At 46.0% G+C, this 17,872-nt stretch overlaps 1 protein-coding gene and 1 long non-coding RNA gene across 8 annotated transcripts in view; one reads left to right on the forward strand and one right to left on the reverse strand.

Annotated features, from left to right (window-relative positions):
* Nucleotides 1-3,556: 3,556 nt before the first annotated feature.
* Nucleotides 3,557-6,781, reverse strand: SPR (sepiapterin reductase). Its single transcript, XM_040458541.1, has 4 exons — nt 6,729-6,781; nt 6,071-6,542; nt 5,184-5,474; nt 3,557-4,348 (listed from the first exon to the last, which is right to left on the reverse strand). Exons 1-4 carry the CDS (start codon nt 6,762-6,764, stop codon nt 4,158-4,160), a joined length of 990 nt encoding a protein of 329 aa, XP_040314475.1. The 5' UTR covers nt 6,765-6,781; the 3' UTR covers nt 3,557-4,157.
* LOC121019266 (uncharacterized) overlaps nt 6,533-17,872 on the forward strand; it is a 28,121-nt gene continuing 16,781 nt past the window's right edge. For 5 of the 7 annotated variants that reach the window (XR_005785516.1, XR_005785517.1, XR_005785514.1 and 2 more), the window contains exons 1-2: nt 6,533-6,995; nt 9,107-9,237. This is a non-coding gene — a long non-coding RNA (uncharacterized LOC121019266). Of the gene's footprint in view, nt 6,996-9,106; nt 9,238-14,591; nt 15,110-17,872 lie in introns of those variants that run through there. The other 2 variants (XR_005785513.1, XR_005785511.1) reach the window with 2 other exon arrangements.

The raw sequence follows: 17,872 nt of genomic DNA on the forward strand, positions 1-17,872 counted from the left end.
CACCTGAGCTACTTCAAATGCTTCACTATACACCTGGCAGTGAGCCACTCCAGCATTCACTGGCTCCCTTGCTCGCTCTCTTTACTCATTCGTTCATTCATTCATTCCTCTCTCAACAGGGCTTCAGTGGGTTAGGTCTGAGTAAGGTCTGTGGAATACATACAGCCTTTTGAGCCTTGGGCCTTGGATCCCTGGGGTCAAGCTGGGGTTTAGAAGGGCAGGGTGGGGACAGGAAAAGCCTCTGAAGAAATGGGACCAAGACCTGAACCAGAGTATGGGCCAGATAGACTCCTGCAGCTCCAAGAGGAGGCACCAGGTCTGGGAATGGGAGCCAGGGTCCTCTCTTCCCTTGCCCCTGGGTGGGGGATGGGGGACATGGGCCAGTGGGCTAAGAGACCACTAGGCAGCTTCCAGGTTAATTAGCTGAGGAATCGCGCTGAGCCTCTGGGGTCACCTGGGGGGTGGGCCTGAGAAGTGGATCCCCTCAAAGAAAAAAAGGAACTTCTTTCTCCCTCCCTTTCTCCCCCCTCCTTTCCCCCAACCTCTGCCTGAAAATAAAAGTCCAGGACTCTCCCAGTTCACAGTAAGGGCCATTAGGGCTGAGGGAGAGTACATGATGGATGAAATGGGAGACGAAAGGCAAGGCAAGGGAGTCTTGCTGGGAAGTAACAATAATTCCAGGGTGAGAGTGAGGAGGTGGGCTATACGTTAGAAGTCTGAGGGAACATCCAGCCCTCAACCCTGCCTGTCAGCCTGTAGGCAGAAAAGCTCAGGGCTAGGGTAGAGGAGCAAGGATGGCTCCTCGGCCACCCTTGAACCCTCCCCCAGGTGGCCCCAGAGGCTCAGAGTGCACCCTCAGCTACCTTCCTTGCACACTGCCTAGTGGCCGCTCCTTTAAACACCAGAGGAGAGACGCTGTGGGAGCTGGAGAGGTGTCACCCCATGACGTGTCCACTCCAGGGGCTGGAAGTGCTCTTCACCCACCTCTCTGTCACCACACAGGACCTCGATGGTGACGGAGCAAGCTGGGCACCCCGGGACACAGGGCTGTGTACATGAGTGAGAATTACTGCAAACACATGTTGGCATAGGAGGCCACCGTTCGTGGGGAGATACTGTGGGTGAAGGAGGCCATACGCAGTATCCCAGGGCCATCTCCCTGAAGTGAGACGTGGGCAGATGTTAGGATGGAGCATGTCCCCAGGGAGTGGTTCTGAGTGGGGAGGGAGGGAGCAGCCAGGTCCTTCCAGGCTTGGCTGACAATGGACTCGGGCACCAGTTTGCACTGTATTCAGGGGATGAAGAACATGAATTGGGGGCTGGGGAGGATGCTCCTGAACAGCCTAGTCCCGGCTGGTCACATTCATGGACAGAGGTGCTGGATGTCCTTGGGGTGGGCCTGGAATATTCCCCTCCCCTGCCCCTCACAGGCCAGCTGCTGGCCTCCAGCTCAGGGTATTAAACACAAAACCAAAATCTGCCCAGCTCGTTCACACCAGAGACAAAGAGAAATCTTGTTTGGTTTTTGGCTAATCTGAGGCCCTGCTCAACCCTGCAGCTGGACTCTGGGCATGTGCAGACATGTATTGTGTGTGTGCTTGCATGTGCTCGTACGTGTGGTGGCCCACGCCAGGCCATGCACTCTGGGAACACAGATGGCTGCCCCCCCGCCCCCCCCTTCCCCGCTCTGAGGCTGGCAAGACAGTCTCCCTCCCCCAGTGGTGGGAGAACTGGGGAGGCTGAGTCCGGGTCAAGGAGCAAGGTCTGGGAAATCCCTGTAGTCGGAGCCCGTGAGGACTCAAGGAGGACTTAGGCCTGCCAGGGAGAGTGACCCCAGCTCCCTGGGGAGCCCTGAGAGTTCTCAATCCTAGAGTGCAGGGAGAAAGAGAGATGGGGGTTGTTTCCAAGGCTCTTAAATCCCTGGGCTCAAAGAGGACAAGTATCAGGCATGGGAGAGCCTCGCCACCTCGTGGGGACATGTGGTACTCCTCACTAAGTCCTGGCCAACCAGCCTGGTGGAAAGAGAGGGAAACAATCCCGAAGGGGCAACTACACTAGGGTTGTGCTGGCGCTGACGGGTCTCACAGCCCCACAGGGGCAAGGGGCCAGGTGAGATCACCCAACCCTCACCAGACAGAAGGGGCAGCCCAGGCTGGCCTGGCCCCACCTGCAGGAAGGAATCTTAGAGCTCATCTGTTCTAAGGAAAGAGAAACTCAGAGGGAGGAGGGCCCTGTGCAGGACCCCACATCTCTGTTACAGTGGGAAGTGAGACCAAGGGTTCCTGACTTCAAGTGTCATGCATTTTCCCATAGGTCTGGTGAGTCCAGAACAAGTGGTCCAGACTGAAGTCCAGCCCCACTGAGGTCCAAAACAGTGAGTTCTTGCTGTAGGTCAGCAAGGGGGACGGCATGTGGGCTCCAAGTGGGGCTCCAGATTGATCCGGACCTTGAGATTAAAAGGCAATACATACTATCCAAATCTATGGGTACCTACTGCGATGCTAGCACTGTGATGACCATTTACAAACATTAGGTCATTCAGTGCTCACAATGACCCTTTGAGGGAGGTACCATTTTTCAGATTAGGAAACCAAAACACAAGAGAAACAATTTGTCCTCGATTACCAGCTGGTAAATGGCAAAACAGGGGTATGAATGCAGTGCTTTTGACTCCAGTGAAGGCAAATGTTCTGCTGGGCAGAGAAAGAGCATGAGTCACTAGATCCCTCCTAGGGAAACTAGCAGGGCATTGCCAGCTCCAGCCCAGAGCCTGGGCTCCAGAGATGAGCTACTCAGGGTTCTCCTGGAGGAACTGCCTCAGTGCGCCCTCTGCTGTGCATGAAAAGGAACAAAGAGAGCTCCCTCCTACACCATCAAGTCGCAGGGCTGAGTCCTGGAGTTGGCTGGCAGGGACCATGGGCTCTCCTCCTAAATATGGGCCAGGGGCGAGGGGCTGGTTGGCTGGCTGTAGACTGCCACCACCGTGGAGCTCCCAGCTGCACATCCTATATCCACCGACTGGCAGAAGGATGGGTTTGGTCACACACCTAATTTCTTAGGGCTTCCCTCTCTTCAAATATTGCCCATCTCCTCCAAAGGCATGTTGGTCCCAAGCCCACCCCACTGAAGATTGGAACCATGGGCCAGATGGACTCTACCAGGAGGAGCCATGACAACACCCTGAGATGGGATCCATTCAGAAAACCATCATGTAGGCAAAGGGTAGAATTGGGAATCTAAGAGGGCCAGGGAAGCTGGGAGTCAGGCCCTGAACCCTAAATACTCTTTGAATAGGTCCAAGATGAGGAAAGGGTAGTAAAGACTGGGTCGATATAGGTAAAAGCATGATGGAGGAACAGGCATCTGGGCATGCCCATCTCTGAACCGAGCTTGCCACTGGGTAGTGCTCAGTGACAAGAGGTAGATACTCCCAAGACAATGCCCCTGGATATAAGGACAACTCCCCAAGTTTGGGTTAATTGCTTCAGGGAACACCCCTAAGCCCAGCAAACCAGGAGTCAGTCATAGGCCCTGTGTCAGAGAAGGCAGGCATTAATAAAGGACAATCCACATTTTATCTGTATCTGCTTCTTACACGTACATAAACTCTCAGAAGCCTCTTCCCTCCATCTGGGGGACAGATGGCAGGTTCTGGAGGGAGGAGGCATGAGAATGAAGACATGAAGTTCAACACAAGGTCCTGCTACCATGAGCACAGAGCATCCTTGTGTGCCAAACTTGCACGGTCCTCCCTCCCCTGCAGGCTGGGAATCTAACACGGACCCTCCTATTTGACATTGGCTCAGCCATGGACTGGCCATGAGACCCAACTCTTTCTCTTCAAGGCTTCGGCTTCTTGTGCTGCTTTTCCCACCCCTAAAATTCCATTCCTGGGGAGAGAGAACACCAGTAACCCTAACTTCTCTCCCCCAAGCTTCCCCTAACTCAGGGCAGTCAACACACTCCTGAGAACTAGGACTCTGGCCACCCAAGGCCCTCATGCTGGCTGGCTCTGGGGGCAGGACAGTAGACATGAGTGCTTATCTGAGTAAGGCAGGATTGGCAGTACCACTGTAGCAGGATGTGGGGGAGGCATAGGGCTCCTGGGTGTGCCTGAAAGAGGGGGAAGAGAGCCCCAGGGAGCCAAGGGCATTGGCTTATTTATCGTAGAAGTCAATGTGGGCTCCAGACTTGAATGTGTCCTTTTGCAGCAAGTTTAGCAGTTTCTCGGCTGACACCGTACAATCCACAAGCTCCCCTTTTGTCTTCAGCTCCTGCAGCCTTTTTCGCAAGTCTGGGTCCATCGAGGTCTCCCGGGCCGACTGCTGCATGTCTGTGTCCAGCGGACCTAGGGCATGAAGTGCAGGAGCTGAGGTGACATGGCTGAGGCAGGGGCCCCTGCTGTGTGTATGGAGAGTGATGGAGTCGGGTCTGGCCACAGGCAATACCTCATCCTGGCTGACAAGGGTGGTTAGTGTCACCAAAGGGGGTCACCAAAAGGGTCAGGGTCATTCTGTCACTATTGAGTTCCAGACTCACAAATTCCAATGCCCAGCGAACATGGTATCTCCAGACCACTATGTCTACCAGCAAGCTTATCACCTCCTGTCCAACCAGCACCTCCTCCTGCCTTTTTCATTTCTATTAATGAAGTACTCTTCTCTCAGGCTCAAAACCTCCATCCCTGTCTCCTCCCTCCCCACTCTGTTCCCACAGCCAAAAAGTCAGCAAACGGACTGTTCTGCCCCTATATACGCTGATAATCAGGCCCTTTATACTCTCCTGGTTCTCTCCCTGTTCCAACTCCTCTGTGGCCCTCTGCTAAATGCCCTGTGAGACAGGTAGCATCTTCCCTGTTTCACATAAGGAAATGTGGTACAGGCCTGAAATTCAAACCCTAATTGTTCTCAAACTCTAGTCTCTCAGACTTTCTGCCCGCCCCCCGCCCCACTGCCCAGTCCAGGCAACTCCCAACTCCCAACTCTACTCCCTCTTCTGGCTAGCTCTCACCTCTCACTTGCTGGGAGTCTGTATTTCCCTTAATGAGTGATGGTTAATGATTCAGGGACAATATACTCTGTGGATTCTTTCTTGGAGGGGATGGACTAGGCCCTTTGCCCACCCCTGAGGGGAACCACCCAGCCAGTTCTGGGTGACAGGGATGGTGGTAATGCCCCACCTACCTGGGGCATAGCTCAGCACCCTCACACTAGGCTCCTCTGTGGCTAGGACCCGGAACATCATGTCTCGGGCTGCCTTCCCGGCACAGTATAGTCCCCAGCCCTTGAAGGGCTGCAGAGCACAGATGGACGAGATGTTAACCACAGTCCTGATGAGGCCAGGACTGTCTGGAAAGGCCTTCAAGATGCTGGAAGTCAGGCAGAGCATGGAGGTCAAGTTCAGAGCCCAGTAGTTGTTCACTTCAGCTGGGTCAGCCAGGTCCACAAGGCCTTTGGATACGTCCCCGAGAGTGCCTGAAAACCAGACCATAGGAATCACTCTGTGCAGATGGGTCTTTCTCTTCCCCCAGCCTTCTCCAAGTTCCTCCAGACACCCCCCTCCCATCCAAACCTAGAGGAATCTCCCTAGTGCTTCTGAAGACTTCTCCCTCTTTCCGGCTCTGCAGACACACCTGGGTTGTTCACTCATCCCAAGCTGGAAACTGAAGGGGTGCATGCCCCGCTCTGGGCCTGGGGGTAGAACTCAGGCGGCCATTTGGAAAAACTGGTAATTTACTTCTGCTGGAAGACCTCATGCCCTGACTCAGGCCTCCGCCAGAGGGCGCGGAACAAGGAAAAGATCAGGAATGTTCTACAAGCATTTTGGAAAATTTGCCCTGAAACGGGAAGGGGTGGGGAGGGTAAGCCTGAACCGCACCGATGGTACCGAGTCTTCCTTCATACCTTGCTAAAACAACCAGGATTTTTAGACATCTTATCTGATTCCTAACAGTCACCTTTAAAGTTCCCTGCGGTTCGGGAAAGTGAGAAGGAGCGAGAAGAGGCAGGGGCATTAAGCACTATTGCTAGGGCTCCCCTGGGGAGTCCGCCCCTGCCGGCGGGCGTCTTACCCGCATTGTTGATGAGCAGCACCCGTTGCAACCCCTCGGGCCTGGGAAGCTCGCGCACGGCGCCGAGCAGCTGCTGCAAACTGTCTTTGACGCCCAGGTCGGCGGACACCCGCACCACTCGCAGGCCCGGCCGCTCGGCAGCCAGCTCGGCCTCCAGCTGCCGCAGGGCCTCGTCGTTGCGGGCGCTCAGGACCATCAGAGAGCCGGGCGACAACAGCCGGGCCAGGAGCGGGGCCAAGGCGCGGCCGAAGCCACGGGAGGCCCCGGTCACCACGCACACGGCGCGTCCCAGGCCGCCCTCCTTGCTTCCGACACCCTCCATGCCTCCTAACTGCGCCAGCTCTCGCCAGACCCGAGACTGGCGGGGGGCGGGGCGGGGCGGCCGCGGTAGGAGTAGGCGGAGGTCCGGCCGCAGAGGGGCGGGAACCGAAGGCTTCGGCTGCGATTGCTGGGCAACACTTTCCTTGGCCGCCTGCGCGGTCCCAGGGTGTGGGAAGAGGTCAAAACGAAAGGGCCGGGAAGCACGGCCCCCGCGGGGAATCCTAGCCCAGTTCTGGGCGTGGCATCATTCTCCCACCACCACCTAGTTCCCACCCCCTCGCTGCCTCGCGTTCACTTCCCCTCAGGGACGCATCCGCCTTCCAAGTTCACATCGCACCTTTTTGCGCAAGGGACTTCCTCCAGGCCAGGCCATCCTGCTCTGTGCTGGGTGTCCCTGTGAGCGGCCAGCAGAAGCCGAGTGAAGCGCATGCCAGTTTGGACTCTGGGAACTCACCGCTCTCGGGGTAACGGAACCTACCTCTGGGGGCACCACAGTGCTTCTCGGAGTATGGTAAAAACCTCTTCTCCCTTCCTAGACTCAACAACTCTGTGCACCAGCCAGTTTCCCGTCCTCTGAGATGTCTGACTCCTCCTGGTCTTACAGGTCTGTGTTACACCGATTTCTGCACCCACTCACGTTACACTTTTCCTAGTAGTCAATTGCACCTACTCCCAGCTTCGGAGAGAGGACAGCACTTACCTCCATTTTGACTTCAAACTTTCTGATTAAATTTTTTCTAGCTTATCTTTTAACTCAGGCAGAAGACCTAAAACCTATCCCCCTCAGGCAATAGGGACTGCCCAGCTGCCAGCCACACCCCATGTGATTGACCTCAAGACAATGGTTGGTTTGAAGGTCACAGCCTATCTGCACGCACCCACAGACCTTTGTCCCACGTTTTCCTTATATAAGTCTTGAAGTATTTTTGGTACTTTGGAGACAGTCCTCGAGGGCTTAGTCTGCTGTCTTCCCAAGTGTTGGCCTCACTGAAATAAATTTATTTCTGGTTTGACCACCACCTGTTTCTCTGCCTTTGGATTTTGTCAGCAGCAAATGGCCAAACCTGGTTTGGGACCCCTGCAGCCAGGTGCCCTTGCACCCCTGTGCCTCAGCTACACTTCAAGTTTACACAATCACCTAAATGTGTACTTCGAGACCCATACTTCAGAATACCCGCTTTCTGATTTTTTTCAAGGAGAGAGGGAAGATGAGAAGGTTGGGAGACAGGTCCAAATCTCCTTAACAAGACTTCAGAGTTTGGCAAGAGTGGTAAGCAACCTCTGATAATTCAGCCCAAGCCTTCACAGGGCTGTTCTCTCTCTGATAGACAGCAAGGCTCCTGGAAAAACAAATTTTGCTTCCTTGTGTTGTGTGGGCTATATCATGCCAACACAAAAACAATTTGGGGGGAAGGTTTCTACTGGTCACTATGGGTGCCTTTACTACAACCTTTTTGTAAAACATGCAGTTCAGGGGCACCTGGGTGGCTCAGTCCATTAAGTGTCTGACTCTTGGTTTCAGCTCCTGATCTCATGGCTCCTGAGATCCAGCCCTGAGTTGGGCTCTGTGCTGGCAACTCGGGGATTCTCTCTCTCTCCCTCACTCACTCTCTGTCCCAACCCCCTCCCTCAAAATGAGTAAATAAACCTGAAAATTTTTTTTTAAAAATGTGCAGTTCAGGGGCTCCTGGGTGGCTCAATCGGTTGAGCGTCTGACTTCAGCTCAAGTCATGATCTCATGATTTGTGGGTTCAAGCTCCAGGTCAGGCTCTATGCTGACAGCTCAGAGCATGGAGCCTGCTTTGGATTCTGTGTCTCCGTCTCTCTCTGCCCTTCCCCACGCTCGTGCTCTGTCTCTCAAAAATAAATAAAACATTTTAAAAAAGTGCAGTTCAGACTGTATGTCGCTATGGAACATACTCTAACAACAAATGAAACTTCAAAGAAACTTTAAACATCATTTAGTATATTTCTTGTTAAAATGCACAGTATTATTTTGAAACTGATGTAAATTAGGACCAAAAAAAAGTAACTATGCTAATGTTGTTGGGAGCCAAGATTTCCAGTGTTAAAGAGACCAGGTATAAATTGAAGGAAGTTAAGGGAAAATCTGTAAACTTCAATTTGAATTAGAATCCAGAAAATTGTAGAATTTATTGCAATTACTTTTACTCTTATACAATAACACTAAAACCATGTCTTTCTCTTCTGGGTATGTTGGTTCTCCAGTACCTATCATTAACCTTTTTAAGAGTTCTTCCTGCAATAATGGCAGAGATTAGAGTATGCTCTGTGAAAAGTAATAAAAGGAAATCTCCTTTAGAATGCAGTTGGGAAGCCCTCAAGGTGAGCTCTCAGGCCCTATGACTTGTCAATTACAGACCCAGGGGAAGAGAAGGACCTTGCACATGGCCACTCCTATCCCAGCAAGAAGGAAGGCCTTTCTCCTCCCCTGGCAACAGCCCAGCCAATGAGAGACTGCAACAATGCAGCCAATGAAAAGCCACTATACTTTGAACTCCCAGTTTTCACCAATGGACTTTCTGTTTATAACAGCCGAGCTTCCCCTTTCCTCTATAAAGGAACATTCCTCTCGTTGAAGGGAGTTACCTGTAGTTTCTTGGGAGAGTGTGTGCTGTGGCTTGCGATTCTCTGTTATCCCCCAATAAATCCATTTTTTTGCTGTTAAAATAGCTGGCAGTTTTGTTTTGTAAGGTTAACTTACTTGGTGATCAGAAGTGGGATGCGAAGAAGACCCCCAGCAACTCGGAGGCTGGTGAACAAACCCGACAGCACCCACAGAGCCAGTTGGGCTCACTGCTTTCTCGCTGACCCTGGAGTTTGCGGTAAGTTACCTCCTGGATTTGGGGCTCTGCGCTTTGTGTTTGCACTCTCCAGGCTTTATTAGGATCTGTTTTATGCCCTGGTTGTTTGTTTTGTTTTTACTTTGAAAGTGCTCCTTTGGCCTTTGGTCGGACTTCTTTTGGGGTCTGGATTGTTCCTATTGGAACGGTGACGGTCTTCACTCTGATTCCTTCTGGAACCAAGCTGCTACTGATGAAACTGTGCTGTTTAGGAGTTTTTCCCTTTGCACTAGAGAAAAACCTAGTAATGGGATTGCAGTCATCAAAATGCTCTGAGAATGCTGCTCCCTTCTTTGCCCTTAGTGGGACTCTGACTGGTTTTGTGTTTAAAAACTATGGTCCTTCTGCATGCACATTTATAAACTAAGTGGATTGACTTAACCAAAAGTAATTTAGAGCACCGGTGCCTGGGTGGCTTAGTCGGTTAAGCGCTGAGCCTGCTTGGGATTCTCTGTCCCTCTCTCTATGCCCCTCCCCTGCTTTCTCTGCTCTCTCTCAAAGATAAATAAAGTAAAAAAGAAAAAAAAAAACAAAACAACACACCACCAATGGCCATTATGGGGAACTTTTGATCTCTCCGAACTTAATTTAGTCAAAGTTTTAGAAAGCTATGGGTACTTAATAGGAAAAAAAAAAAACAAAAACAAAAACAAAACAAAACTGGGATGCCTGTTTTAAATGGTACTGATATAGAGTAGACAGTTAGTTAGACATGTATTGGAGGCAAGGATGGTGATAAATAGGGTACACATTAGAAGCCTGGGGGCACAACATCCTGACTTTGTGGCTCCCAAGACCCTTCAACCTCCTGGCCTTGTGGCCACCAAGACACCAAGGCATCAAGAGCCACAGGTGCAGAACATGCCCTCTCCTTTTCAGCCTCTGCCCCAGAGTAACCTATAGTGTCATTGTAATGTATTTACATTGTGATTTTAACCCTGCCCCTGTGGGAGGAGATGGACAGGACAGTTCCAGCAAGAACCTTGTAGGGCCCAAAACTCGTCCTCCTAATTGGCAGGAGGAGTCCCTTAGATGGTTGGAAACGACCTCAGTTAGAGACTGACCTAGCTATGACCCATAACCTATGCAAACATAAAAAGAAAAGACACCCCTAATCCTGGTGCAGTTGCTACCTCTGGGTCTGCTCACTGTCCCTTCTTGACAGTGTTCTGTCCTTAGTAAACTGCTTTGTGCTTGCTACCTTCCTTCAGGCTGTCGCTGAGTATGGATCCTCAAATAAATCTTTCGTGGGGAATACAAGCATTTAGGCCTCCATTCACACAATGCAGACTCTCCCACGGGTAATAATACCTTGAGACTTCCAGATATTTTCAGACCTAGCCTCTTCTAAACCTAGCTGCTTCCAGAAGGACCTGTTTGGTAACAGTCCACAGGGACAGAGTGGTTTACCTGGACTGGGAGAGAGCCTGGAAAATTCTTTTCTGAGGAAGATGATTATCTGCCTCCTCCCACTCCCCACCCCCCCCCCGCTCCGCCAATCTTATTTCAAGCAATATTTCAGCAGTTTGTGAATAATATTCAAATGGGCAGTACCACCCATAGAATTCCCTTAGTAATAGCACAGTGGTCCTGGGTGGCTCAGTCAGTTAAGTCTCTGACTTCGTCTCAGGTTGTGATCTCACAGTTTGTGAGTTCAAGCCCCATAATGGGCTCTGTGCTGACAGCTTAGAGCCTGGAACCTGCTTCAGATTCTGTGTATCCCTCTCTCTCTACCCCTCCTGCACTAGCATTCTGTCTCTCTCTCTCTCTCTCTCTCTCTCTCTCGAAAATAAAAACATTAACAAAAAAAATTTTTTTTTTAAATAGTGCAACGGTTCCCAAATTTGTTTGCACATTGGTCACCAGGGAACTACAAAAACACTGATGCCTGTGTCTCATAGGCCTGGACTTAGGAATTTTTTAATAAAATTTTTGTTCAGTTTACTTAAACTAAAAAAACAAAAAACAAAAAAACAATTCACCCATTTCTCCCACCCTCCATCTCTTATAATCACCTTCTGTTCTCTGTATCTACACGTTTGTTTTTGTTTCTAGTTTTTGTTTTTTTTTTTTTTTTAGATTTCACATGTAAGAGAGATCATACTGTGTTTATTTTCTGTCTGACTTATTTCACTTAGCATAATGTCCTTGAGGTCCATCCATGTTGTTTCACATGGCAAGATTTCATTCTTTTTTAATGGTTGAATATTTATGCATTCATTCATCTATGGATGTTTAGGTTGTTACCATATCTTGGCTATTGTAAATAATGTTGCAGTGAACAGGGGGGTACATGTATCTTTTCAAGTTAGTGTTTTTGTTTTCTTTAGATAAATACCCAGAAGTCGAATTGTTGGACCATATGGTGGTTCTATTTTTAATTTTTTTAGGAACCCCTGTACTGTTTTCCATAGTGCCTACACCATTTTACATTCCCATTAACAGTGCACAGGGTTTTCTTTTTTCCACATCCTCTTCTTATTAACACTTGTTATTTCTTGTCTTTTGAGTTTAGCAATTCTAACGGGTGTGAGATGATAACTCATTGTGGTTTTGATTTGCATTTCCCTGATGATTAATGATACAGAGCATCTTTTCTTGTACCTGTTGGCCATCTATATGTCTTCTTTAGAAAAATGTCTATTCAGATTCCCTGCCCATTTTTTAATCAGATTGTTTTGTTGTTGTTGTTGTTTTTTTTTTTTTCAACGTTTATTTATTTTTGGGACAGAGAGAGACAGAGCATGAACGGGGGAGGGGCAGAGAGAGAGGGAGACACAGAATGTGAAACAGGCTCCAGGCTCTGAGCCATCAGCCCAGAGCCTGATGCAGGGCTTGAACTCACGGACCGCGAGATCGTGACCTGGCTGAAGTCGGACGCTTAACTGACTGCGCCACCCAGGCGCCCCTGTTGTTTTGTTTTTTGGGTGTTTTTGCTGTTGGGTTATGAGTGCTTCAGATATTTTGGATATTCACCCCTTATCAGATACATGATTTGCAACTATTTTCTCTCATTCAGTAGGTTGAGTTTTCATTTTGTTGATGACATCCTTTGCTGTGTAGAAACTTTCAGTTTGATGTAGTCCTATCTATTTTATTTTTTGTTTTTCATTTGGTTTTTAAAGTTTTTATTTTAATTCCAGTTAGTTAACATACAGTGTCATATTAGTTTCGGTGTACAATATAGTGATTCAACACTTTCATACATCACCAGGTGCTCGTCACAAGTGCACTCCATGATCCCCATCACCTATTTCAGCCAGCCCCCCACTCCCCTCCTCTCTGGTAACCATCAGTTTGTCTTCTATAATTTAGAGTCTGTTTCTTGATTTGTCTCTCTCTCTCTCTCTCTCTTTTCTTCTCTTTGCTCATTTGTTTTGTTTCTTAAATTTCACATATGAGTGAAATCATATGTTATTTGTCTTTCTCTGACTTATGTGGCTTAGCATTATACTCTCTAGCTCCATCCATGTTCTTGCAAATGGCAAGATTCATTCCATTGTGTATATATACCACATCTTCTTTATCCATTCATCAATCAATGGACATTTGGGCTGCTTTCATATGTTGGCTCTTGTGATAATGCTGTTATAAATGTAGGGGTGCATATATCCCTTTGAATTAGTGTTTTTGTATCCTTTGGGTAAATACCCAGTAGTGAGATTCCTGGATCACCGGGTAATTCTATTTTTTACTTTTTGAGGAACTTCTGTGCCATTTTCCACAGTGGCTGCACGAGTTTGCATCCCTATGAACAGTGAACGACATCCTTTTTCTTCACATCCTCAACAACACCTGTTGTTTCTTGTGTTGTTGAATTTAGCCATTCTTACTGGTGTGAGCTGATAGCTCATTGTGGTTTTGATTTGCATCTCCCTGATGATGAATGATGTTGAGCATCTTTTCATGTGTCTGTTGGCCATCTATATGTCCTCTTTAGAGAAATGTCTGTTCACGTCTTCTGTCCAGTTTTTAATTGGATTATTTGTTTTTTGGGTGGTGAGTTTTAGAAGTTCTTTGTAGATTTTGGACACTAATCCTTTATCAGATATGTCATTTGCAAGTATCTTCTCCCATTCTGTAGGCTGCCTTTTAGTTTTGTTGATTGTTTCCTTTGCTGTGTAGAAGCTTTTTAGTTTGATGTAATCCTAGTAGTTTATTTTTGCTTTTGTTTTCCCCTTGCCTCAGGAGACATCTAGAAAAAAGTTGCTATGGCCTTTGTCAAAGAGGTTACTACCTATGTTCTCTTCTAGGATTTTTATGGTTCCAAGTCTCATATTAGGTCTTTCATCCATTTTGAATTTTTTCTCTGTATGGTGTAAGAAAGTGGTCCACTTTTATTCTTTTGCACATTGCTGTCCAGTTTTCCTAACACCATTTGTTGAAGAGACTCTCTTTTTCACATTGGATATTCTTTCCTGCTTTGTCGAAGATTAATTGACCATATAGTTGTGGGTGTAATCCTACTTGGACTGGTTTGTTTGTTTGTTTGTTTGTTTGTTTTTGCTTTTGAAAGAGGGACCTGGTTAAATACACTGTGGTACATCTACATCAATGTATAATATGCAGCCATAAAAGTGAATGAAAATTTCTGTGCACACTGATGTGAAAAATTGAATGAAAAAGGCAAGGTGAAGAACAGGAAAAGAGTATATACTGTGTTACTTTTTTCACAGTAAAAAGGGGGAATAAAATATATGTACTTAGGTTGTACATATTAAGTACTGTAATCCCTGATTAATTATAAAACTAGTTAACTACAGAGGATGGTGAGGGGAAGATAATCTACACATAGTGTACCTTTTGGTACACTATTCAAAATAAATAAATAAAATAGGCTATTCAAAAATAAATAAAATAGGCTCTTAGAGGAATACGTAAATGTACCAGGACAAATAGAGAAAGATTGTATCAGAATTTTAATCTTTGTCGACTTGCTTGGCATTTTAACCTTCATAACATTAAACGAACTAATATTTAAGAATTTAAATATTTAAGAATTTAAATTTAAATATTAAATATTTAAGAATTTAAATTTAGGGGTGCCTGGGTGGCGCAGTCGGTTAAGCGTCCGACTTCAGCCAGGTCACGATCTCGCGGTCCGTGAGTTCGAGCCCCGCGTCAGGCTCTGGGCTGATGGCTCGGAGCCTGGAGCCTGTTTCCGATTCTGTGTCTCCCTCTCTCTCTGCCCCTCCCCCGTTCATGCTCTGTCTCTCTCTGTCCCAAAAATAAATAAAAACGTTGAAAAAAAATTAAAAAAAAAAGAATTTAAATTTAAATATTAAATATTTAAGAATTTAAATTTAATTTAATTTTTGCTATTTAATTTTATTTAGATTTGAGTCTTTCAGCAAAAAGTCCCCTTTGGGAATTCTTCACATCTTGCAAGGATGACATGTAAGGAGAACATCAAGTTCGCCACCCTAAAATTTCACAAAGGAAATCTCTAAACTTACGTAAAGAACATCCATGCTGAAACAACTTTGACCCAAATGTAACAAAGAGTATAGACTATGAATAAAACAAGAAAGTTTCAGAGCAATATGAGACCTCCTAAACTCATTCTGTTGTTACTAATCAAATTGCAAAACAATAGTCTTTATAAAAATATTTCAAGAATATAGTTAGTTCCTTCTACTTTTGAGACAAAAAATTTAAACAGAAAGCTTGACAAAATTACTGCTATAGACTGCCAACTATTTTTAGTGGTAGAAGATGAGGGATTTTTGACATTTGATGAAGATATAAATTTCCTTCTATAAAATATGTTACTAGAAACAGTTTTTATAATTAAAGTCTGCTGTGTATATAAAGGTTAATGATATTATTAAATGTGCTACTTCTGTATGCTGTACCTCAGACACTTGAATATGTACAAGCGAGCATACTTTTTTTAAAATAAGAGCATCATACATTAAAATAAGGGGGAGGGTTGCCTGGGTGGCTCAATTGATTAAGCATCTGACTTCCGCTCAGGTCATTATGATTTCACAATCTGTGAGTTCGAGCCCTGCATCAGGCTCGGTGCTAAAGCTCAGAGGCTGGAGCCTACTTTAGATTCTGTGTCTCCCTCTCTCTGCTCCTCCACCACTCATTCTCTCTTTCTTTGTCTCTCTCTCTTTCTCTCTCTCTCTTTCAATCTCAAAAATAAATAAACATTAAAAAAATAAGCAATCTCTATCAAAATAACACAAGCATTCTTCACAGAGCTAGAACAAACAATCCTAAAATTTGTATGGAACCAGAAAAGACCCTGAATAGCCAAAGCTATCTTGAAAAAGAAAACCAAAGCTGGAGGCATTACAATCCCAGACTTCAAGCAGTATTATGAAGCTGTAATCATCAAGACAGTATGGTACTGGCACAAAAACAGACACTCAGATCAATGGAACAGAATAGAGAACCCAGAAATGGACCCACAAACGTATGGCCAACTAATCTTTGACAAAGCAGGAAAGAATATCCAATGGGATAAAGACAGTCTCTTCAGCAAATGGTGCTGGGAAAACTGGACAGCAGCATGCAGCAAAATGAACCTGGACCACTTTCTTACACCATACACGAAAATAAACTCAAAATGCATGAAAGTCCTAAATGTAAATGCCATCAAAATTCTCGAGGAGAAAGCAGGGAAAAACCTCTTTGACCTCGGCTGCAGCAACTTCTTACTCAACGTGTCTCTGGAGGCAAGGGGAACAAAAGCAAAAATGAACTATAGGGGGGTGCCTGGGTGGCTTAGTAGGTTAAGCGTCCGATTTCGGCTCAGGTCAAGATCTCACGGTTTGTGGGTTCGAGCCCCATGTCGGGCTCTGTGCTGACACTTAGAGCCTCGAACCTGCTTCAGATTCTGTGTCTCCCTCTCTGTCTACCCCTGCCCTGCTTGCACTCTGTCTCTCTCTCAAAAATAAATAAACATTAAAAAAAAAGAACTATTGGGACCTCATCAAAATAAAAAGCTTCTGCACGGCAAAGGAAACAATCAGCAAAGCTAAAAGGCAACTGACGAAATGGGAGAAGATATTTGCAAATGACATATCAGATAAAGGGTTAGAATCCAAAACTCATAAAGAACTTATCAAATTCAACACCCAAAACACAAATAATCCAGTGAAGACATGGGCGAAATACATGAATAGACACTTCTCTAAAGAAGACATCCAGATGGCCAACCGACACATGAAAAAATGCTCAACATCACTCATCATCAGGGAAATACAAATCAAAACCATGATGAGACAACCACCTCACCCCTGTCAGAATGGCTAACATTAACAACTCGGGCAACTACAGATGTTGGTAAGGATGCAGAGAGAGGATCTCTTTTGCACTGCTGGTGGGAATGCAAACTGGTGCAGCCACTCTGGAAAGCAGTACGGAGGTTCCTCAAAAAAGTAAAAATAGAACTACCCTTCAACTCAGCAACTGCACTATTAGGTATCTCTCCAAGGGATACAGGTGTACTGTTTCAAAGGGACACATGCACCCCAATGTTTATAGCAGCACTACTGACCATAGCCAAAGTATGGAAGGAACCCAAATGTCCATCGACAGATGAATGGATGAAGAAGATGTGGTGTATATATATATATATATATATATATATATATATATATACACACACACACACACACAATGGAGTATTACTTGATAATCAAAAAGAATGAAATCTTGCCATTTGCAATTAAGTGGATGGAACTAGAGGGTATTATGCTAAGCAAAATTAGAGAAAGACAAATATCATATGACTTCACTTGTATGAGGAATTTAAGATACAAAACAGATGAATATAAGGAAAGGGAAGCAAAAATAGTATAAAAACAGGGAGGGGGACAAAACGTAAGAAACAAATATACAGAACAGAGGGTTGCTGGAGGGGTTGTGGGGGGGGATGGGCTATAAATGGGTAAGGGGCATTACGGAGTCTAATCCTGAAATCATTGTCGCACTATAGGCTAACTAACTTGAATGTAAATTAAAAAATAATTAAAAACAAATAATTAAAATATGAAAAAATAAATATTGAAAAAATTAAAAAAAAAGAGCATCGAGGATTGTTGGCAATAAACAGAGTAGACCTTCTGCATATTCCAACCAAAGTAAACTATGTGATATACAAGATACTTTGGAATTGCTTTATCCTGTACTTCCACAAGATGTTCAAACAAGGTAAAATAGCAGATTTTAACATTAAGGAAGCTGTTTGACCAAAAGAAAGCCTTGACATTTTACTTTGCAGATAACAATAGCAGCAAAGCAGGACTCTAACAACTCAGTAGTTTGAAGATAAAGGAGTTTATTTGCTGGAAACTTCTCAAGAGGAGTGCCTGGCTGGCTCAGTTGGTAGAGCATACAACTCTTGATCTTGGGGTTGTGAGTTCAAGCCCCATGTTGCTTAAAAATAAAATCTTAAAAAAAAAAATAAAAGAGACTGCTGAATTAGTAATCAACTGAGTCGTCATGTCCATAGGTGATACTTGCTGTTGGAGTGCAAATTTATAGATGAAAAAGTGCAGGGAGAAGGCTAGAATAATAAACCATGTGATGATGGATTAACATTGCCGACATCAGTATGAACTCATTTAGCTAAATATAGATCCAATGGGATAAAGAGACAAAT

Source organism: Herpailurus yagouaroundi, unplaced genomic scaffold (assembly GCF_014898765.1).
Source record: "Herpailurus yagouaroundi ecotype Mexico unplaced genomic scaffold, PumYag 221, whole genome shotgun sequence".
In the NCBI taxonomy this organism is placed as follows: Eukaryota; Metazoa; Chordata; class Mammalia; order Carnivora; family Felidae; genus Herpailurus; species Herpailurus yagouaroundi.